The sequence below is a fragment of the Phoca vitulina genome, unplaced genomic scaffold (assembly GCF_004348235.1).
Source record: "Phoca vitulina isolate PV1807 unplaced genomic scaffold, GSC_HSeal_1.0 scaffold98, whole genome shotgun sequence".
NCBI lineage: Eukaryota > Metazoa > Chordata > Mammalia > Carnivora > Phocidae > Phoca > Phoca vitulina.
In genome coordinates, this window is record NW_022589801.1 from 82,722 (window position 1) to 106,171 (window position 23,450).

Consider the following 23,450-nt stretch of genomic DNA (forward strand, 5'->3'; position numbering starts at 1 on the left):
TTGTAAATCCATTGTCTCTTTTGAGAGAGTCCATAGTGTATGTGAGATCCCGAAATGTTTTCATGATCCTGCAAATATTAAAAACAAAACCAAAAAACACACTTATTTTGAGATTTTCTACATACTTGTAAAGCTTGTGTTTTTATTAGCTGGGAGATATTTTTATGCTCCCTCGATTTCCAGGTGTGAGCTGCAGCTTGGAATAGCCCACAAGCTCCATCTTGGAGCCATGGATGGTGGTTCTGGCCTGGGTGCTACCGCTTATGTATCCTGGAGGGTCCACTTAGCTTTTCTGAGCTTAGCTTTACGTTTCATCTGTTAATTTAGGTTTATAATGCCCTCATGTCCTGCAGGAATGTTGCATGATAAAGAAATATGGGTGTGCAGGTGTTTATTTTAAACTGCCGAAGCTATATAATTGCGGGATGCAGGTATTACCATGACAGGTGTGCTGAGAGCACAGTAGGCACTCAGTAAAGACGAGATTAAAATAAACGTGGAAAGGGTTTATTGGAGTGAAAGGTCTCGAGGTTCAGGTGTCTGCATGTCCAGCACATCCTGTGGAAGGACCTAGTGTTCAGGCCTAGAACACGGCTGGGGCGACTGAGGACACGGTTTTCAAACAATAGTAAAAGGAGAAATGACCTTTGAGATCCCAAATCCATTTGCTTTATTTTCCAGAAGAAATTGAGGCTTAGACAGACAGGAGCAGTCCCCCTTCTTTTTAGAAGGACTTGAGATTCCTCCTCATCCCTCTTAATGGAGGCTTAAAAAAAAAAAAAAAAAAAGCCCCAAAACAAAACAAAACTCATTGCCTTCATATCATCAGTTTGTTGTCTTACCTTCTTAAAAATGGTTCAGCATTCACACCATAGTCTTAATTCTCTCATTGAAGCCATTTAGAGGCCTGCAATTTTTAGAAAATGCTGATTTTGTACTGGACACAGGCACATTGCACTATGGAAACTTTATCTCCAAAGCATCTTTCCCCTTGGAATGTTCTCATAGACATCAGGTGAGAACACCGTGTATAGATTATTGCTACCACTGTCAGCTCAACTGAGACCCAGAGAGGTTACTGTGACTTGTCCAGGTCATAAAACAGTATCCAAAAGCAGGATGGAGATCCAAGTGTTCTGATTTTCCATCCTTTCTAGCCACTAGACTGTATTGCCAGAGAGCATCTCTGCTTGATTTTGGCACATTTACTGAATCAAACTAGGAGACTCTATCCAAGGGAAAGATAGATTTTACCTTCAAATATATTTTGCTCAGGGCTAGAAACACTGTGTTTATATCCTCTCGCACTCCAGGCCACATAGACCTGGAGAAAAGCTAAATCTCATCAGACCCCTCCCTGCCCCCAGTAACTGACAAAACAGTAACCTGGAAATTTTGCTTAATAGTTTTGTGTGTGTGTGTGTGTGTGTGTGTGTTGACTATAATCTATCCTTCCATTTTAACAATGTGCAGTAGAGAGGAGTTTGAAATTACATTTAATCGTTGTTTCACAATGAGTGATAATTAAATATTACTTTTAAAGTAAGCTTCTCTTTTTCTGTAATTGCATTACTTTCTTGAGGGGAGATTTTGTTTTGCTCTTTAACCTGATTGTGTGCATTTGGAAAGTACCCTAGCACAGGGTATCTGAAAACAGAAAATTCTGGCACTTTTCCCACTTTCCATTCTTTCTCCTGTATGGATGCCAGATTCCTTTGGGAAATCATCATTTGCTAAAGGTCAGGAGCAAAAGGAGGGGCATTCTTTAGTGTACAGTTACTGCTAATTAGAAACTAAACATCTGTAACCATGTCAGAGTTATTTGTATTTGAAAAGAAACATTTATATACAAGAGCCCAGTACGGTAACATAAAACACACTCTAACACAAAGTGTGTGTGTTGGAGGGGTAGGGGACAGACAGATGGGGAAGCTTCCGACAAATGACTGGGCTGAGTGAGGTCATTGCTAATTAAATCTCAAAGCATTTTCAGAGTATTTTCTCTGTCAAGTGAAGTTTTCTCAACACCCCGCCCCCCACCATGAGCCAAAGCAAACATTTTACTGTATTTGCCAATTAAAGATTAAACATTTAATCATTTTAAAAGAAAAATACATAGAAAATGGGTGATTTGGCAGAACCTAGTCAAAGACCACTGGGAAATCTCTAGCTACCTACTGTAACATTAGCCCTCCGTGTCTTCCCATAGTACCATGTAAGGTGAGCTCTTCTCCATCCATAAAATGAGTGCTGATTGACCTATTTCACAGACCTACACTTGTAGGGGGGAAAAGAATGACACAATGCTTGACTTACCACTCCCCATGATGAAATTCTGTTTGGATCATTCCAAACAGAAATTGTATAGAAATTGTATCTGTTCTTTTATTGTCATGTTAAGATAAATGTCAGTGATACCTCTGGGGTATTAGAAATGTTTCAGTCATAGAGCTTTGTCCCTCCATATGCTAAGCCTACATGGCCCAGATCTTACCAGTAATTCCTTTTGGAACACTAAGTAATTTTGAAAACAAAGCAAGAGACCATCTCTTTCCTCCACAGTCTACTATCTTCTAATCTTCCCCATCCTTGTCTTGGCATCTGAGATATTTCTCTAAGTTGAGTTACTTTTTAAATTGGATAAAAAGATCATGGAGTCTTGAGAGTTCTAGATAAGAACTTACTTAAGCCAAGACCTATCATATTGGGCCTTCCTCTCAAATAACACTATCTCTTTGAAGGCTCTCAAGTGCACAGTTTCAACAAAATGGTTGTGGACTCTCAGGTTCTGAGTGTTTACAAAGTCAAGAGGCCCTTAGATGACCTGCGTTTCCAATGACCTTCGTAGAATCTCAAAGTACCACTTGTCCGTGACTTTCATTGATTTAAGAACTGGCTTTTATTCAAGCTCTTTGGGTGTGAGTCAGCCTAGAGGCAAAGGTTCAGTGACTTGAGGGTCCAACTCTTGTTCTCTTGACAATAAGTTGAAGATCATGTAGTCTGCCCTTTGTGGTACTACCAGTCTGGCCGGACCCACTTCTCAGCCTGAAGTTCCACTGTTATTTCTGAGCCTCTCCTTTAGTCAGACACATCTACCTATACCTTGAGCATTTTTACCCTTGCTTTATCCCACTGTTTCTGGTTGAAACAACTTCCTGGTTTCAGCCTTCTTAGAATCATGCTTGCTTTCCTGAGTTCTATCCTTCTCGATACCACCACCTACAGTCTTATCCTCATGTAGCCATAACATGATAATCACTTGCTTATTGCTTTCCCAGGACTGTCTTGTGCTTTTGGTCATCTTCTCAAATGTACTGCTCATCTTGCCAACCAGAGTATAGGTTCCCCAAAGACCACAATGACTGTTTTATTTCTCATGGCACTTATCATTTGTTCATTTTGAGTGCCCAATGAACAGTTGTTTGATGGTTGAGGAGGAAGCTATTTTTGCTACTACCTATTTATTGAATCATTCCCAAAGCCGATCTGCATTTATCCCTGTTATAAAACCATAGCTATTGGGGCACCTGGGTGGCTCATTTGTTAAGCGTCTGCCTTCAGCTCAGGTCATGATCCCAGGACGGGATCGAGCCCCACATTGGGCTCCCTGCTCAGCAGGAAGCCTGCTTCTCCCTCTCCCACTCCCCCTGCTTGTGTTCCTGCTCTCGTCTCTCTCTCTGTCAAATAAATAAATAAAATCTTTATATTTGCAAATGACATATCAGATAAAGGGCTAGTATCCAAAATCTATAAAGAACTTATCAAACTCAACACCCAAAGAACAAATAATCCAGTCAAGAGATGGGCAGAAGACATGAACAGACATTTCTGCAAAGAAGACATCCAAATGGCCAACAGACACATGAAAAGGTGCTCAACATCACTTGGCATCAGGGAAATCCAAATCAAAACCTCAATGAGATACCACCTCACACCAGTCAGAATGGCTAAAATTAACAAGTCAGGAAATGACAGATGTTGGCGAGAATGTGGAGAAAGGGGAATCCTCCTACACTGTTGGTGGGAATGCAAGCTGGTGCAGCCACTCTGGAAAACAGTATGGAAGTTCCTCAAAAAGTTGAAAATAGAGCTACCGTACGACCCAGCAATTGCACTACTGGGTATTTACCCCAAAGATATAAATGTAGTGATCTGAAGGGGTACATGCACCCCAATGTTTATAGCAGCAATGTCCACAATAGCCAAACTGTGGAAAGAGCCTAGATATCCATCAACAGATGAATGGGTAAAGAAGATGTGGTGTGTGTGTATACACACACACACACACGCACATACACACAGGAATATTATGCAACCATCAAAAAAACGAAATCTTGCCATTTGCAACGCCGTAGATGGAACTAAAAGGTATTATGCTAAGCAAAATAAGTCAATCCGAGAAAGACAAGTATCATGTGATCTCACTGGTATGAGGAATTTAAGAAACAAGACAGAGGAGCATAGGGGAAGGAGGGAAAAATGAAACAAGATGAAACCAGAGAGGGAGACTAACCATAAGAGACTCTTAATCTCAGGAAACAAACTGAGGGTTGCTAGAGTGGAGGGGGGTTGGGAGGGATGGGGTGGCTGGTGATGGACATCGGGGAGGGTATGTGCTATGGTGAGCTCTGTGATTGTGTAAGACTGATGAATCACAGATCTGTACCTCTGAAACAAATAATACTTTATATGTTAATAAAAAAAACATAGATATTAATGATATTTATATGAAAAGGAAAATCACCTGTAGAGCTAACACTACTACACACACAATCATTGGAATAAGGGAAGTATAAAAAAAAATTTGGAATAAGGAGGAACTCCTGTCTCCCCCAACTTGGATGTCTCTGCTGGAGCTAGATAGAATATTAGCATATACAAAGGCATGTATGTGGAAATGAGTATTGAATGGTCTTGTGTTTTTGTCTCCCCAGATGTGGTCGCTCACCTGTCTACCGCTCCCGTGTAATGGCAGCTCGTGCCTTGGTCCCATTTGTTATGGTAGATGAAATCCCCACTACCATCCGAACCCTGTTGGCCAAACTCCCCAACTGCACTGACCAGTGTTTCCGGCAAAACCATATTCATGGGACACTTCTCCAGGTAAATTCAGTTACTTTGTGTCAAACAGCACAGGATAAACTTTGGTTTCTCATGTGCTGTTGGCAGGTAAAGATTTGATACATAAGCTTTTAACTTTAGCTGTGGAACTTTTTTCTATTGCTGAAAGAAAAGGTATTTCCTAGGTGTGCTTTTTTTCATTACAAACTTAAGTACAGCATCACACTGTGATTCAGTCAGATCGTCTTTTGCGTTAAATCCTGTGTCAGGGGCGCCTGGGTGGCTCAGATGGTTGAGCATCTGCCTTCAGCTCAGGTCATGATCCCAGGGTCCTGAGATCGAGCCCCACATCAGGCCCCGTGCTTGGTGGGGAGCCTGCTTCTCCCTCTCCCTATACTGTTCCCCCTGCTTGTGCTCTCTCGCTCTCTCTGTCAAATAAATAAATAAAATCTTAAAAAAAAAAAAAAAACTGTTTCATACAGCATGCTTTCCCATTTGGACTTACCTCTCTGAACCATTTAGAGTTTTGTCTTTTCCATCAAGTACCTGCAGAATATTCTGGGCCACTCCCTGTTCAGGGTGAAGTTGTGAGCATTCCTTGAAAAAGAGGTTAGCACCAGACACAGAAGGAGAGTTATACACATCAGGGAGAGTTTGCCTTGCAGCGTTAACACCATAGTACGTGGAAAGGTCAATCCCTACTTTCCTGTTTTCTCTGTGCTACAAAAGAGACTTTTTATTTTTAATAAATATACAAATATACTTATTGCCTTTTTTTTTTTTAATATTATTTATTTATTTATTTGACAGAGAGAGACACAGCGAAAGAGGGAACGCAAGCAGGGGGAGTGGGAAAGGGAGAAGCAGGCTTCCTGCCGAACCAGGAGCCCGATGCGGGACTCAATCCTAGGACCCTGGGACCATGACCTGAGCCGAAGGCAGACACTTAATGACTGAGCCACCCAGGCACCCCATACTTATCACTTTTAACTTACCATTTCCTCTAGAAAGGACTAACGTACAACAAATGAATGAGAAATAGACTTCTTGCTGAAACTGTCTTTTTTAAGCCCTACCTATCACCTAGGGAGCAGATGGTACTGGTGAGATCTGTTCATGTGTCTGCTGGGGTCACTCGTGGTGGGTCGGTATTGCAGGGGGATTTAAATATCAAATCGTGTCTGGTTTGTGAGCAGAGTTGAGAGGTGGCCTTGCGATCTCAAGATATGATAAGGTTGAGGTCTACCCTGCTGACACGAGAGGCAGCGTACAGAGTGGTTAACGGCATGGGACTCTGGAGCCAGGCGGGCTCAGTGTCCATCTCAAATCTACTACTCAATACCTGCACTTCTCTCTCTTCATTGTTTTTATTAAGTTTTTTATTTTAATTAGTGTATAGTTAACATACAGTGTTGTGTCTTCATTTTTGAAATAAGGATAATAGTAATGTATACCTGGTAGGGATTTTGTGAAGATTAAATGAATTTATGCATATCAAGTGCTTAGAATAGTACCGAGTACATAATATGATATATGGTTACTATTGTTATTATTATCATAGCTTTAGTGAGCTTGTACTATAATGAACACTAATATTTTTAGTAACTGATTCCCTCTAGGTGAGAATGAATGCAAGAGAGACCTATCTTCTTGCCTTCCTTCCTTGGTCGTTGTATATATATTCAGCAAGTAGTTATGGAATGCCTCCTACCTACTACTGTGTCCTTCAGAACAGTTGTTGCATTGAAGGAGTCAAAGCCCAAAAAAAAGGCCTAACGTGGGCAATCACAGTGTAGCATGCTACGTGCTAGGGGAACCCACAGCAGGGCCACCTGACTGGTTTTGGGGAAGTCAAGGAAAGCTTCCCAGAGAAAACGACATCTAAGTAAAGAGCAGAAAAAGTTAGCCAAGCAGAGGAGGGAGGGGGAGTCCCCCGCCCAGAGAGAACAGCACATAGCAAGGCTCAGGGTGGGTGAGAAGTTGACCCACCTGGGAACTACAAGCTTCAGTGGGACCAAGTTCCAGGTTGGCTGGTCTCACACTGGTCTCAGGAGCTCTTTAACCTTAGGAAAGTTATTGAGAATTCCAAAGAGCTTTTGTCTATCGATATTTAATTAGACTCTGAAACAGGAAATCTTAAAACACAAGAACTCACAAGCACACATTCCATTAGTCATGATTAGAGTGATGACATCTTCACACACCTTGTAGCCGACTCCACTGTGTGCTGTACGAGAAGGAGAGTAAAGGAGGGGAGGAGTGGCCTAGTGGCATTTTGAAAATAGTTTGATCTTGCAGATCTCCTGAAAAGAGTGTGGCGACCCCCAAGGGCCCCAGAGCAGACCCTCTGGTCTGTGTTGTATACACTGTAGGTCTTTCGTGGTCTCTTCAGTGGAGGCCCTCAAGCGCTCGTCTCCCTTGGTCCTCACTATATCTCGGTGATGAAGACGGGACCGGAGGGTATTATCTGGGTTTTAAACGTGGGACCCTGAGGCGCATACAAGTTAGATGGTTTGATTCTGTCAGACTCTGCTGCTTTGAAGGGAAGGAGCTGGCAATGATGAGTAACAAAGAACAGGCTTTTCAAAGATGTCTAGATTCTGCAGCTGAGTTAGAAGGGGGGCTCAGATTGTCAAGGGAGGAGGGGGGATCAGCCATCAGATTTTCTTTCCTGCAGATCCACTCTTGGCTAACTTTTGTCAGAAGTGGTGAGGCTGGATTTGCTTCTTTGGCTGTCTCACCACTTGTACAAATGGGCCTCCCAGCCTCGTTTCCCGCATACAGCACTGACAGGTCTGGCTTGTGTCTCACCGCTCTGCCCAGCAACAAAGCATGGTCTTCTGCTCTGTCTCTGGGCCCCTGATATCTCAAATTTACTTTTCCTGTGACCTAAAGTGTGAAACTCCGTGGAAAGGGAAAAAGCCCGTAACTCCAGGTTGGTTGTGGCTGTCGCCTTTGTTCCTGAGTGTTGGGAGATGAAGGGCTTGTTGAAAACAAAACAGAACAGTATGGGTGTTGGGTGTTGGGTATCGTGTTCATGTTTGTCAAATGGATGCCTGTCTTTACCAAGACTGGCTTGTACCCTGGGTGAAAAAAGGAAGTCAAAGGCATGTGAAAATCTTTCTGTCGTGTCCATTTGGGTGTCTCATCTGCGTTGTAATAGCTTGGTTTCACTCTGTTGTTCTTTGTGAGGAAAGCATAAGGGGTTAAGATGGGGAGGGCTCTTTTTCTCTTTCCTTTCCACAGCTTTTGGATTCCTTCTCCACATAAAGCTACCTTTGAAACCCGTAAGAGGCCTGCACCTGGAAAAGAGGTGTTGGGATTGAAAGGCATGAGAATCTCCATGGGACTTTCAGAGCCAGCTAAGTAAATATAAAATTGCTATTTTTTTTTTCAAAAGGAGGAAATCATTTTGTAATCAGAAAACAAATTCTTTCACAGAATGTTTTCTTGAATTACACATTTTGGCTTTGAAAAATATTTACATAAATATATCAAACCTCAGAGTATTTCTATAAGATACCTTGAAAATGAGAAATATGCTGATCTCTGAATTTTCTGGAACGATGGAAGAAAGACTCAAATTATAGGACATGCATAAAAAGAAAACAGGTGGGAATCAGTTTCTTAATCATTTTAAAAACCAGAGGTTTCTAATTGCAATGTTGAGACGGATGGAAGTAGCGCACATGAGAAAAGGTGAGATTATGCAGCCGGTTCATAAGAGCCAATGCTAAATGACATTAAATCTCCGTAAAGGCTAGATAAGAGCCATGGACATTACCTCATTTGGGAACAACACCGGCTGGCAGGGCTACCCGGTCTTTTAAGTAGAATTAACCGTCTGTTTTTGTTGCCAAAATTCTTCATGTTGGGGCCTTAACATTATTACTAGGTTACTTATCACTCCCGAGAAATCATATTGGCATTCAAAAAGTTTTCTTGTGTTGAGGAAGCGTTTTGGCCAACAATTACAAGGCAAGATTTATTCTGATTCTTGGGTACTTAACTCACATTTTGGTGTTTCATAAGGAAACATATACCATTTGAAATAGCAACTTGAATTTTGAGTTTTTTTCATTTTCTCTTTTGGTTCTTTTTCTCATGATACAAACATGAGAGGTGGCCCCTGCTCGCTCTTTACTTAAACTCTCTTACGTGAGTAAAGTGGACAGTTGAGGTAATTCAGCTTCTGCTGAAGCAGGAAAACCCACTTTTGCATTTATGTGAACATTCTAGGCAAAGGTATTCTTCTTTCACCAGTTAATCCACAAAGTACCCACAGTTCTAAACATCCCTTTGCTGGTATTAAATTTTCTCAGTTTTTGTTAGCATAATCTGTTGAACACCTTGTTTAATTCTCTTATTCCTCCACCCCTTCCCCTACCACCCAAATTTGGATTTTTGCACTTGGAGAATTCTGAGTCACTTTTCGGGCTGTGGAGCTGAGCAGCAGTATTGCACACGTGGGCTGACATGAAATATTAGCTGGAGTGGACTTTAGGCAGCCTAGGCCCATGCATTTGGTGAGTTTGCCATAAGAGAAGTAAAATGAACGTTTTTGAGCACCTCCTGCAGTATGTAAATCACATATGTAAATTGCATATGTGATTTCATTAATACTCTCAGCAATTCTGCCAGGTGTTTAGAAAGCGCCTCCTGATAGTTGATGTGAATAACAACTTTTTCTGCCTAGGGAAACCAAACAAAGAATCCATCTTCGCTCTCTTTAATCTCTTGTTCCTCAGTTCTGAAAGTCTGATTTGATGCTGGAAACAAAGTAAATCCATCGGTGTTATAAAGACAGAGGGACAGAGGAAGTCAGTGAAGCCCTAAGAGGCTACAACTAGTAAAAGACTTTTTGTTTTTATTTGAGTATAGTTGACACACCATGTCACATTAGTCTCAGGTGTACAACATAGTGATTTACCAACTCTACACATGATGCTGTGCTCACCGCAGGTGTAGCTCCCGTCTGTCCCATTACATCTCTATTACGATATCATTGACTATATTCCCTATGCTGTGGCTTTCATCCCCGTGACTTATTCATTCCGTAACTGGAAGCCTGGATCTCCCATTCCCCTTCACCCATTGCGCCCATCCCTCCACTCCCTCCCCTCTGGCAGCCATCAGTCTGTTCTCTGTATTTACGGGTCTGATTCTGCTTTTGGTTTGTTTATTCATTTGTGTTTTTGTTTGTTTTTTAGATTCCACTTACGAGTGAAATCATATAGCATTGCACCTTCCTTCCCTCCGCTCATCTCTTTCTCATCATTTCTGTTTGGTCTCTCATTTAATAGTCTGAACCTAAAAATACAGACTTCTCCACTGGGACCTAGGTTGTAGCCAAGCTTGAAGTTGCCATACCTTCTGTCATCCTTAAGGGTGTGACAGAACCTCTCAAACTTGGACAGCCGTAGGAATTGTGGGTTCTAGGCCCGGGAGCTGCTGGGAACATGAAAAAGAGGTCAAGATGGAATTCAATTCAGCAGACTCAGTGGAGGGCTTACCCAGTTCTAGGTACAGGTGAAGACACGAGTTTGCGTTTAAGGCTCTTACCTCCCATTGTGGGGAGCTGTGGGTTAGAAGCCTAGTGAGCCTGCTGAACCCCTGGGGACAGGGAGCATTTGAATAACAGAAATGAAGACAAGGCAAAAGATAGAGCTGCCAGATAGGGCATCAGGCATGAAAGGAAACGGAGACTAAGATAACATTCTGCTTTAGTCTAGAACACTCTGTGTCAGGCCTAGAGTTAGGATCTTTATGGGAGTGGGAACAGCTGTGCTGGGCTGGGCAGGACAGCAGCAGGACAAAAATAGAGGCAGATGTTGGCATTACCTTTGTGGAAAAGAAAAGCAGAAAACCAGGAAAGAAAGAAAGGTCAATTCTGCCAGCCACTTTTCTGAAGGAAAAATTTCTTGAAGTTCAGGAAACAGGAATAAGACCAGCAAAATAAAATTTCAGAATGGAAAGTAGAAACAAAAGCCTGAAATTATGCTGATGTTGTAAGTTATAAATGGATTGCTGGTTAGTGTGCTTTTTTTCTGGAGTGAGTCATAAAGAAAATGCTCACTCTGGTCACTAGTGGCCAGATTCCTTCTTTCTTTCTGAGGCCTGGTGTTCACGTGAAAGGAGAAAAATCTAAGTTGCTAGGAGGGTCTCCCATCCAAGAAGGACTAAGGCAGAGATTCTCCAATGGTGTGCTTGTACATGTGCCAAGTATTTATTGATTCCTTCAGCTCTCAGCAGTCTGAGTGGGGCCTAGCGGGGCTGGAGGCTCCAGGCAGTCACCCGCAGCCGGGAGAAGCAGCATCTGTTTGTCCCAGAGTGCCAAAGAAAGATTATTTTCTGTGTGTGCCCTGACGTGAAAAGGATCGGGAAGCACTTTAATTTAAAAAAAAAAAAAAAAAAAAAATTTAAAGAAAGAACTAAACCTTGTTAAATCTTACCTTTTGGCAATATATTCCTTTCTGGATATAAGCCCAGAAAAGTCATTTTTAATTAAAATGCTACTTCTGAAGATGAATTAATCCTTTCCTTATAAATATCGAAAGGCTTTTATTCGGTATGTGTTACTCAGGGAGCTTTCCCTGGGTGTAGGAGACAGCTCTTAGCTGCCAGCTCCAGACCGTTGACTCCAGTGCACTGTCATTGTCACCAGCCAACAGTGCTACTGCTTTTTGTAGTGCTCCGAACTCCTGGTACGTAGGGTTTATAGATTTATCAGAAGATGTGTCCCCAGGCTTTTGTTACCATTGGGGATTACAGTGGGGGAAGTAATGATGAAAAAAAATATATATATATACACACACACACGCCAGTTACTGAGTCCATATGTATTGGGGGGCGGGGGGGTGTGTGTATTGAGTGCCTATGGAGGCTCTTCTGAGTGATGGGTATTACTCCCATTGTACTGATGAGAAAACTGAGGGCGGGAAGGGTTATGAGATTTGACTAAAGTTATACAGGGATAAATTAGCAAAAGCAGAGCTGGGATTCAAAGCTTTCAAGCTTGTGTGGTTAACGGCCATACTCTACCACTTCTCAGGATGAGGGAAAGAACATCCTAAGGCTAGAGTGACTCTCCGAGGCCTTCAAGGTGTGGAGTGAAAGGGAAGTTGACATCGTCTCCTTATTTGTGCGTTCTGTTGACTGAGTACCAACCACATGCCAAACACTGTTCTAGACACTTGGAATACATCAGAGAACAAAGGAGACAGATCCTTGCTCGCAAAGATCTCTACTCTTACAGACTCTGCATTTGAGAGGCAGGGAGACAGACAAGAGTAAATGATATTATAATAGAATTTATTCTAATTTATTATAATAAATTATATCATTTATTAGAAGGTAATAATTTCTGTGAACAAAAAAAGAACAAGCAGAGTAGGATAAGGTGAATCAGGAGTTGATTAGAAAGGAGGGCAGATGGCAGTATTAAATGAGGTGTCAGAATAGTCATTGTTGAAAAGGTAACATTTGGGGTGCCTGGGTGGCTCAGTCGTTAAGCGTCTGCCTTCGGCTCAGGTCATGATCCCAGAGTGCTGGGATCGAGCCCCGCATCAGGCTCCCTGCTCGGCGGGAAGCCTGCTTCTCCCTCTCCCACTCCCCCTGCTTGTGTTTCCTCTCTCGCTGTGTCTCTCTCTGTCAAGTAAATAAGTGAAATCTTTAAAAAAAAAAAGAAAAGGTAACATTTGAGCAAATCTCATTAAGAGACAAGGGAAAAAAAATTTTTTTTTAATAAAACATAAACCTCTTTTCTCCTGAAATTGGGTTCATTACACATGTCTGTACGTTCAAGGTTACCTTTAACTATGAAGAGGTGCTATCAGAGTAGGCAGTGTGTAGTGGATAAACAAGGCCAGGAAGGATGCTTTTACTTGAGAAACTGGAATGTTCAACAAAATCCCCGTGCTATACATGCAGTTTACTGAGGACTCTGAAGTCATTTCCTGATACAAGCAAGTCAGTCTGTCTTGGTGCCCATGAGCTTAGGCAAAGAGGAAAGCATCTAATTATATCTCCTGTTTTCCAGGATGATCTTTCCTTTAACTCTCTGGACTTGGGCCTTAGAGATGTGGAGTAAATACAGAGAATGTTTACTTGCTCTTTTATTTAGCAGATACTTACTGAGTGCTAATTAAGTGCATAATAGTATGCCAGGTGCCATAGAAAATACAAAGAAAAGGTAATATGTAGCATGTTTTCTGCCCTCAAGAGGCTTGTGAGCTGAGGCGGAGAACAAGCCATCCACACCACAAACTACCCAGAAATACATGGCTATGGTGTGGGCCAGGCACGTGGCTGAGAACATACAGCTGAGAGGAGAGCTCAGAGAAAGCTTCGTGGGGACATTGGGTCTGGGATAAGCCTTTAAACAATTTTCTGTTGTTGACATAGGGACTTGACGTGAGCCAAGGCTTGGAGAGGGGCATGCAGAAGGTGTTTGCAGGGGACAGTGGGTAAGCCTGTCGGTCCTGGAGTGTGTCGGAGAGGTGGACGGTGTGACGGTAGGGTGGGCACGGGTCAGCATTTGAGAGCCCAGCAACGCCAGGCCAAGCCATTTGCCCGTGTAGGCCCCATGGCCTTCAAAGTGAGGTGTGCAAGACAGTAATGTGTGTGGAAGAATAGGTTGGCATGTTGTCTCTCTCATCCTTTCGACTACTTTTTTATATCAGATGTTTAATAATGTGTGTATCAATAGAGTAGTATCTAATTTCTAAATAAGTAAGTATATAAAAGCTGCGAGCACGTTCTCGCCTAAGTAAGAGCGTGGCCTCTGGAGGCAGCTTGTCTCCATGCAGATCCTACTCCACTGCTTGCTCGCTGTGTTATTTTGGGTGAGTTGATTTCTGTGCCTCCATATCTTCCTCAGTAAATGGGAAGATAGCACTGTCTCATAGGCTGGTTGTGGGGGTTAAAGGAATTAAGACGTGAGCGGTGCCCGGCATGGTCTCTGGCATATGGTAGGCGGTCAGTGAGCGTTAGTTGTTACTGTTCCTACTTGGTGCTGCTGCCACCGCCAGCATCACAACCGGCCCCCAGAGGGGTCGATGATCCCAAAAGGCGAAGGCCACCGATGTAAATGGCGGGTGAATGATGTTGCCCTCAGAAAAGCTGTGTTCTAGAAAAATGAGTACTGTACGTTGAAGTAATGCTGTTAACAATGTGAGGATTCCTACTGATATGTGAGTGTGTGCATAAGAGAGAAGTAAGTCGATCTGCAGCAGTCTTGACTGAATGTGTAAGCATGCTTCACAGGGAGGTTCCTTGGGTCAGTCAGTGTTCTCTACCTTCCTGTAGATTGTAGTAAAGCCTCTAAGAGCTAAGACTAGTTCTGATTTTTAAGGGTCGAGTTCCTGCCTATCGAGTTGTTATTCCTTGCACCTGTTTTGTTTTGAATTACAGCCCTGCCCTCAGACCCCATCACAAAGGTGATGAGTCAGGAAAGGAACACCGTCACCCTGTTCCAGACAAAGGAGGCTTTCATCATTCACAGGGGGATATTTGAAGTTCATAGACTGAAAGGGGGATATAGGATCCTCCTAGATAGATTAATCTAGCACTTCCAAGTTCATTTTTCATCTTGGAAGACACACTTTCCATCCTCGCCTAGCGTTATTGTTTGGGACTTTTTATGACTAAAGATAATTCTTTAAAAACACAACGCGACAAAACATCACATTGCAGGCATGCTAGCAGGCTTCTGTCGTTTCCCAGAATTCCTATAAAATATCTGATGATATGTGATTCTCCCATTATGCGATGCGATTTGCTTGGTGGGTCTCTGTCCCATGAAAATAGCATTGTTTGTTGTTTGCTTTCAGCTATGCCATTCAAACAGGAATACCTTATTGCTTTTACTGGGGAAGCACTTTTAAGATTGCAGAGCATATGTACTTGTTGCATTGCCCTGGGATTTATTTAGAGCACCCAATATATTTCAGTTACTGAGGACTAAGTTAGTTGGCTGTTGAAAAGCACTGTGGCTGAGTATAGCCAGGCAGTTTGGCAGCCACCCCAGAGGGCTGAAGTAAAATCAGCTCATGGGCCTAAAGGAAAGTATAAATAAGTAATAAAACTCTTCCTATTTTAAGCCATTATTATTGTTCACGACGTTCTTCTATTTCTCTGTACTGTGTACCTCCATCCTCTCTACCCTGTCCTTCCGTGGCAGGTTTCTCAATGTCGTGGGAATTCTTTGTTGTGGGGACTGTGCCGTGCATTGTAATGTTTGGTAAGCATCTCCTCGGTGGATTGCCTGTAGGACCCACCCTCCCAGCTGTGACAGCAGAAATGTCTGCAAACATTTCCACCTGTTCCCTGGAGGGAGCAAAATCGCCCATGGTTGAGAACCTTTTCTGCACAGTACCTGTGGATTTTTGCCATCATCCTGTGTGGACAGGGTGTGCTGCAGCTCCTTTAAGTGCCAGTGGCCATGGAAGAAACCATTCCTGACCCGTGAACAAATTGTTGCCCCACAGACTACAGTGAGCTGTGCGTGGGAATAAGAGGAGGGGAGGGACAATACAGAACTTGGGCTAGAAATCTCAAAGGAAGCACCTTTCTTCTCTCGGTCTCTCTCTCTCTCTCTCTCTCTCTCTCTCTCTCTCTCTCTCTCTCTGCTGGAAAAGTGCTATGAACGTGTAAGCCAGCTCGCTTTCAGGATCCTAGCTTTGTATAGTTCGCTTCATGTCCCGGTCCCAACCTGCCTCTGATCCACTTGCAAAACGTGTAGTTGGAACTTATTTCTGCCCTCCCCAGACTCAGGGAGCATAATAAGATTCTAGGCTCTATTTACCCAGGGGAGCTTTGGAAAATAACATAATTAGAATTTTCTCACTTCTGTTTTTTGAAATGCTAGAGTATCTTTATTACTGAGTACACTTGTTGTCTATTTCATTGAGCCTCTCTCCGGCTGGAGGCGACAGGCTGTGTGGAAAGATCTCTAGGAACAGAGGTTCTGCTGAAAACTAAACTTAGGACATCAAAATTTTAATTTTGAGTTAAACAAAGCTTTCTCCAGATTCCCAGATTCAGACCTCAAAAAGGAAAACTGGAGGATAAATCTACATGAGGGTGCTAAAAATACATAGTGATTATATTCGCTTTAATTTCAAAAAGCTCTTAAAAATTGTGTGTGCCTCAGATATGTAAATGAGTAGTAAGTTTGTGACTTGACTCTCAAAACTGTTACAATATATAAAAAATAAGAATTTTAAAAGCGCATCCTTAATACCTGTTTTAGAAATTGTCAGAATTCTTATGTGTGCTTCTTTGTCTAAAAATATAGCTACAGGGACGCCTGGGTGGCTCAGTCAGTTAAGCCTCTGCCTTTGGCTCAGGTCATGATCGCAGGGTCCTGGGGTCAAGTCCCACATCGGGCTCCCTGCTCAGCGGGAAGCCTGCTTCTCCTTCTGCCTGCCGCTCCCCCTGCTTGTGTTCTTAAGCTCTCTTGCTCTCTCTCTCTCTCTCTGGCAAATAAATAAATAAAATCTAATAAATATAAATAAATAAATAAAGTATAGCTACAGGGGCCTGGGTGGCTCAGTCACTTAAACGTCTGACTCCTGATTTCAGCTCAGGTCGTGATTTCAGGCTGGTGGGATTGAGCCCTTTGTCAGGCTCCACGCTGGGCATGGAGCCTGCTTAAGAAAGATTCTCTCTGTCCCTCTCCTTCTGCCCCCCCACCCCTCTCTCTCCCTCTCTTAAAAAAAAAAAAGGATAGCTACAGATATTAAAATGAAGCCTTACTTTCTGTTTTATTATTAAAGGCAATGGTTGAAAAAAATAAGCAAATTAAATCTTAATCGAATTTCTCTTGCTACTGTCAATAACAAGAACTTTCTGTGCCTTCTCTTCACATCAAGAGAATGTGAATGTTCTGAATGTTTTGGTAAATATTTTTTTTCTTCTAACTTTTGCATAGTTAATTTATCAGTCACCCTATTAAGTTAATTATACATCTTGACATCAAAATATAAAGAATTAGTAAGAATACAGAATCAAGCTCATGATACTCCTTAGAGCAAACATATGGGCAGCAGTATTCTTTTCCCTGTTTTATCAAGAAACCCATTCACCGCTGTTGAATTCCTGATTCTATTGAAATACACATTCACTAACATCCATTTCCCATATGTCTTATGATTCTGGAAAACTACCTTTGGATAGTGAATTCCACCAAAGTTATCCACAGAGTTTTTCCTGTCTAAATTGATAAGAAGAAAAAGTTAGTCCATCTCTTATATACATTCTTTTTTTTCCAGCTTTATTAAGATACAATTGACATATAACATTGTATAAGTTTGTGTACAACATAGTAGTTTGATATATGTATATATTGCAAAATAATTACCACATTAAGGTTAGTTAGCACATCTGTCACCTCACATAATTACAATTTTGTTTTTGTGGTGAGAACTTTTAAGTTCTACTGTCTTAGCAACTTTTAAATATACAATACAATACAGTATTGTTAACTATAGTCACCATGCTCTTACATCTCCAGACCATATTCATATTATAACTGGAAGTTTGTACCTTTGACCACCTTTACCTATTCCCCCCCCCCGTCCTGCAACCACCACTCTGCTCTCTATTTCTGTGAGTTTGGGTTTTTTTAGATTCCACATATAAGTGAGGTAATACAGTATTTGCCTTTCCCTGTCTGAGTTATCTTACTTCTCTTAATGCCCTCAAGATCCGTCCATGTTTTGCAAATGGCAGAGTTTTCTTCTTTTTTGTGGCTGTCAAGATGTATAATATTCGTGTGTGTGCATGTGCATGTGTGTATGGCACATTTTCTTTATCCATTCATCCGTCAGTGGACACTTAGGTTGTTTCCACGTCTTAGCTATTGTAAATAATGCTGCAGTGAACACGAGAGTGCAGATATGTCTTCAAGATAGTGTTTGCATTTCCTTCAGATATATTCCCAGAATTTCTAGATCATATATAGTTCTATTTTTTATTTTAATTTAATCTAATTTTTTTAAGTAATCTCTACACCCGGCATAGGGCTTGAACTCACAACCCTGAGATCAAGAGGAGCACACTCTACTGACTGAGCCAACCAGGCTTATTTTTAAATTTTTTTTAGGATTATTTATGTATTTATTTGACAGAGAGAGACACAACAAGAGAGGGAGCACAAGCAGGGGGAGTGGGAGAGGGAGAAATAGGCTTCCCGCTGAGCAGGGAGCCCCGATGCAGGGCTCGATCCCAGGACCTGGGATCATGATCTGAGCCGAAGGCAGACGTTTAACGACTGAGCCACCCAGGCGCCCCTGCACCATACTGTTTTGATTACTGTAGCTTTGTAACAAGTGTGATATCTACAGCTTTGCTCTTCTTTCTCAGGATTGCTTTGACTATTCGGGGTCTTTTGTGGCTCTACAAATTTTAGGATTATTTTTTCTGTTTCTATTTCTATTAGAATCTTGAGGGATTGTGTTGAATCTATAGATGGCTTTGGGCTTTTAACAATATTAATTAATGACTTTTAACAATATTAATTCTTCCAATCTATGAACACAGGATATCTTTCCATCCATTTGTGTCATCTTCCATTTCTTTCATCTGTGCCTTATAGTTTTCAGTGTACAGACCTTTTGTCTCCTTAGTTAAGTTTATTCTTAAACATTTTTATTGTTCTTGATGCTATTGTAAAGAGGGTCGTTCTCTTTATTTCTTTTTCAGATAATTCATTTTAAGTGGAGAGAAATCCAACCAATTTTTGTATGTTGATCTTGTATCTTGAAACTTTACTGGATTCATTTTAAGTTCTAGTAGTTTTTTAGCAAAATCTTTAGGATTGTCTATGCATAAGATCATGTCATCTGCAAATAGAGACAATTTTACTTCTTTTCCAATTCAGATGCCTTTTATTTCTTTTTCTTGCCTGATTGCTCTAGCTGGGACTTCTAGTACTACATTGTAATGGGAGTGCTGAGTTGGCACCCTTGTCTTATTCCTAATCTTAAAGGAAAAACTTTCAACCTTTTACTTTGTGTATGATGTTAGCTATGGGCTTGTCATATGTGGGCTTTTTAATGTTGAGATATGTTCATTCTGAATCCAGTTTGTTGAGCATTTTTGTCATGAATGGATATTGAATTTTGTCAGATGTTTTTTCTGTGTCTATCAAGATGATCATATGATTTTTATCTTCCATTCTATTAATGTGATGTATCATATTGATGATTTGCATATATTGAGCCATCCTTGCATCTGAGGGATGAATCCCCCTTGATTATGGTGTAAATCTTTTTAATGTGCTGTTGAATTTGGCTTGCTAGTATTTTGTTGAATAGTTTTACGTCTATACCAGGGATGCTGGCCTGCAGTTTTCTTGTAGTGTTCTTATCTGGCTTTGGTATCAGAGTAATGCTGACCTTGTAAAATGAGTTTGGTAGTGTTTCCTCCTCTTCAATTTTTAGGAAGAGTTTGGGAAGGATTGGCATTAATTCTTTTTTAAATGTTTGGTAGAATTCACCAGTAAAACTATCTGTCCTGGGCTTTTCTTTGTTGGGAGGTTTTTTGATTACTTATTCAATCTCCTTACTCATTATTGATCTGTTCAGATTTTCTGCTTCCTGATTCGGTCTTGGTGGGTTTCTAGGCATGTTTCTAGGAATTTTTTTTTTTTTTTTTTAAAGATTTTATTTATTTATTTGACAGAGAGAGAGAGAGAAGGAACACAAACAGGGGGAGTGGGAGAGGGAGAAGCAGGCCTCCCGCTGAGCAGGGAGCCCGATGTGGGACTTGATCCCAGGACCCTGGGATCATGACCTGAGCCGGAGGCAGACGCTTAACGACTGAGCCACCCAGGTGCCCCATGTTTCTAGGAATTTATCTGTTTCTTCTAGGTTGTCCAATTTGTTGCCATGTAGTTGTTCATATAAATGCTTTTATTTCTTTGCTTTGTTTATTCCTGTGCTCCACTAGACCCTCAGATAATATAATGCATTTATTCAACAAAATCATGTATGCATCCAGCTCCTAGTGGAGTGCTGACTCCCTGGCTACCCCGAACCCCTTCCTCCATGTCCCATACTCGAACTTTTGCTCTTAGATTATTAGGTTTAATCTTTGCTCTTGTGCTTCATTTGTCTTTCCTTTCCAAATTAGTAGTTCTGTTTAATGTAATAGTTATTGAGGGAGAAGGCTCTGGAGTTAAAATTATCTGGGTTCAAGTCCCAGTTCCACTGACAGCTTAGATTTCTCAGCCTTTGTTTTCTACTCTGTAAAATGGAGAAACAAATAGTTTTGGGGGGATAGTTGTAAAAACTAAAAGTGAGATAAAATGGAATGACTCTAATGGCCAGATCTTCTGTCTCCAGGAGAGAGCAGGGAAGAATGTTTTTTAGGGCAAGAAGGGGGTCTTCTGAAACCGTTCTAAAGTCTCCTTAGTCATAGCCTCTGTGTGCAGATGAGTTCTGGGATCCCTCTGCACGGGTGAGTTCTGGGATCTCTCTTGAGTGTAGTCTGCGGCAGTCTGCTGCTAGATTCCTAGCAAGTCTAAATCTACATGTGTGGTTTTTGTTTGTTTGTTTGTTTAGCTAAACGAGGTAGACTGTTGTCTTCCTGCTTTATCCTCCACTTTTTTTCTGTATTAATGAAGGGGATGTATGTTATATACTTGAATTAATGGCATTCTGGAGGAGTTGTTAGATATATACAGGTATCAGATTTTAATTTGTACCCATGTTCATAACTGAATAGGTAATCCTCTATTTTCTTTAGGATCTTGGTTAGTCTCCTATTTGAGATGCCTTGTTAATCTTAAAGTAAACTTTCTGGTGAGGGGGATATCTTTAATTAACTTTCTGAGAATTACATTTCCAAAAAAAGCTCTAAAGTTGTTTGGTTATTTTTTTATATCAGGTGGATTTAATGGGTTTTTTAAATTGTGACTTTGAAGAATTTATAAGTGCCAGAAAATTCCATCACCTTTGTTAATCTTCAAAGAAATCAGTATAATTAATGTCTTAAATGTGCTTTTTGACTTTTTTTCCTTATTCACCACTTAAGCCTTTAAAAAGTATCTTATTTCATGTAGATGGTAAGACAGGTTTTATTCCAAGTTTAAGTCAGTTTATAGCAAATAGACTTTATGCCTTTCCTTTCTTCTATTACAGGATATATAGTAATTTTTATATCTAACACATTGTTTCTGAAATGCAATTTCTCATTTTATAATTGATTTTTTTCAAGTATGTGAGACACTTCCTAGTCCAGTTAGCAAACTGTTCTTTTCATACTGAGAAGCAGTATTCATTGATCATCGATCAATCTATTTGAGAGAAAATTCAGCCATCAGGTTTGATTTTCAGATGTGTATTTAGAGAACAGAGATGCAAGGCAGTAATTTGTTTTAAAATTTATGATTGAACATATGCTCATATGTGTATGTGTGTGTGTGTGTGTATGCATTCAAAATTAAGGTGCTAGAAATTCGAGTCCATGTTCTTCAAAGGAAACCCTGATAGTGAATTACAGATATCATATAATCCATGGCCACTGAATCAAAAGGTACCAGGAGGTAGATTTCTGAAGAAAATCAGTACCAGTGCCCTTCACTGTATAATCTCTAAGCAGAGCTGAGGCTCTTGCTCATGCACCCCACTCCTCCAGACTCCTCAGCCTCATTAGAGAAAGAAGGAGGACCATACTGTTTTGCAAATGTGTCTTAAAGGCTCACTTCATCTGTTCAGGATGAATGTATGACTTACTTTCTTAATCTCCCTTTGTCCTAGCTTTTCCTTATTTGTGGTTTCTCTAATGTTTACTTTTTTTCCCTCCTGAAGGAGAGCACAGAGTGAGTAGAGATGCACAGCTTCCAGGTGTCTGTCCATTTCAGAAGTTATATCTCAGCTATCACCACATCGGTCACAAGTCTAGTCATTTTTAAATTCATACAGAGAAGGTAGAAGTGGCCTCTGTGTGTGTGTATATGTAGTGGAGGCCTAAAAACATTTACAATTTAGTGTAAAACAAAAACAAAAAGGACACCAAAAAGTCCGCGTCAGAGTTGGTATTGAAATGAATATTTTTCGTTGTTTGGGTATAGATTTGAGGACTGACACATTTTCATTTTACTTTTTCATCCCTGGTTGAACTTCCAAAGGTGGAACAGGGTGCTGTGGAGTGTAGTGAGCACTCATTCCCGGAGTCAAGCCCAGGCTAGAGAGCCTTGTCATTCAAGAGTAGCGCCAGATGGGCCGCATGGGCATGGCCAAGCCCCAGACCAGGCCAAACCAGAATCTGCGTTTTCAGGAGATCCCCACTTCAACTCGTACGCTCATTAAAGTTTAAGAAGGACTAGTTCAAATAAGGGTTTTCCAGGATTTTGTAGTGGGCCTATAACCCGAAGTGTAAAATAAATATCCATAACTGATACAAATAAATAAATGGGGGAGAAGAGACAAATCTCCCGTACAGAAGAATTCCAAATAATTTTATGTAGCTGCTCTCCTCACAGCCCCTCCTCCAGAAAGTGAAGCTTAACTTCCCTTCCCTCATCCCTTGAGTGTGAGCTCTATGCTGTGACTTGCTTCCACAGACAGAAAGAGGGAGGTGAGGAAAATAACTCCATGGTGGAGAAATCTAGCAAACACCACCTCTAAGCTATGTGATCAAGGCTAACTTCAACAGTGATAAGTCATGTTGATTGCATGTAATGTGCCCTTTTATGATGTGAGGAGAAAGGCATGTCACCCATGTGGTCTTCCTCCCAAAAACCTGTAATCCTTGTCTAATCCAAGAAAAAAAATTGAGGACTTTTTATAAAATATCTGACCAGTACTCCTTAAAACTGTTCAGATCATCAAAAACAAGGAAGAAGTCTGAGAAGCTGCTACAGACCAGAGGAGCCTAAGGAGATATGTGGTACCTGGATGGGATCCTGGAACAAAAAGGGGGCATAAGCTGTAGACTAGTGAAATCTGAATAAAGTGTGTGGAGTTTAGTTAACAGTAATATACCACTTACTTTCTTAGTTGTGACAAATATACCATGGTAATGTAAGATGGTGACAATGGGGGAATTGGGTGAGGATGGACAGGAATTTTGTTCCATCTAAAACGCACTGTTGGGGCACCTGGGTGGCTCAGTCGGGTAAGTGTCTGCCTTTGGCTCACTCGGGTCATGATCCCAAGGTCCTGGGATTGAGCCCCGCATTGGGCTCCCTGCTCGGCGGGGAGTCTGCTTCTCCCTCTTCCACTCCCCTTGCTTGTGCTCACTCTCTCTGTCAAATAAATAAAATCTTTAAAAATAAATAAAACTCACTGTAGTACACCCCCTTTCTAGTCCTCTCACGTGGAAGAACAGCTTTTCTCATAGAGCATAGTGATGGGTAGAGGTAAACGTGCTGTGTGCATCTA

General features: G+C 41.3%; 1 protein-coding gene across 1 annotated transcript in view; it reads left to right on the forward strand.

Annotated features, from left to right (window-relative positions):
- The window catches only part of THADA (THADA armadillo repeat containing), a 223,448-nt gene that overhangs the window by 70,710 nt on the left and 129,288 nt on the right, over positions 1 to 23,450 (forward strand). Inside the window, exon 4 of the mRNA XM_032397354.1 lies at positions 4,935 to 5,103. Within this exon, the coding sequence (XP_032253245.1) occupies positions 4,935 to 5,103 (169 nt within the window). The remainder of the gene's footprint in view (positions 1 to 4,934; positions 5,104 to 23,450) is intronic.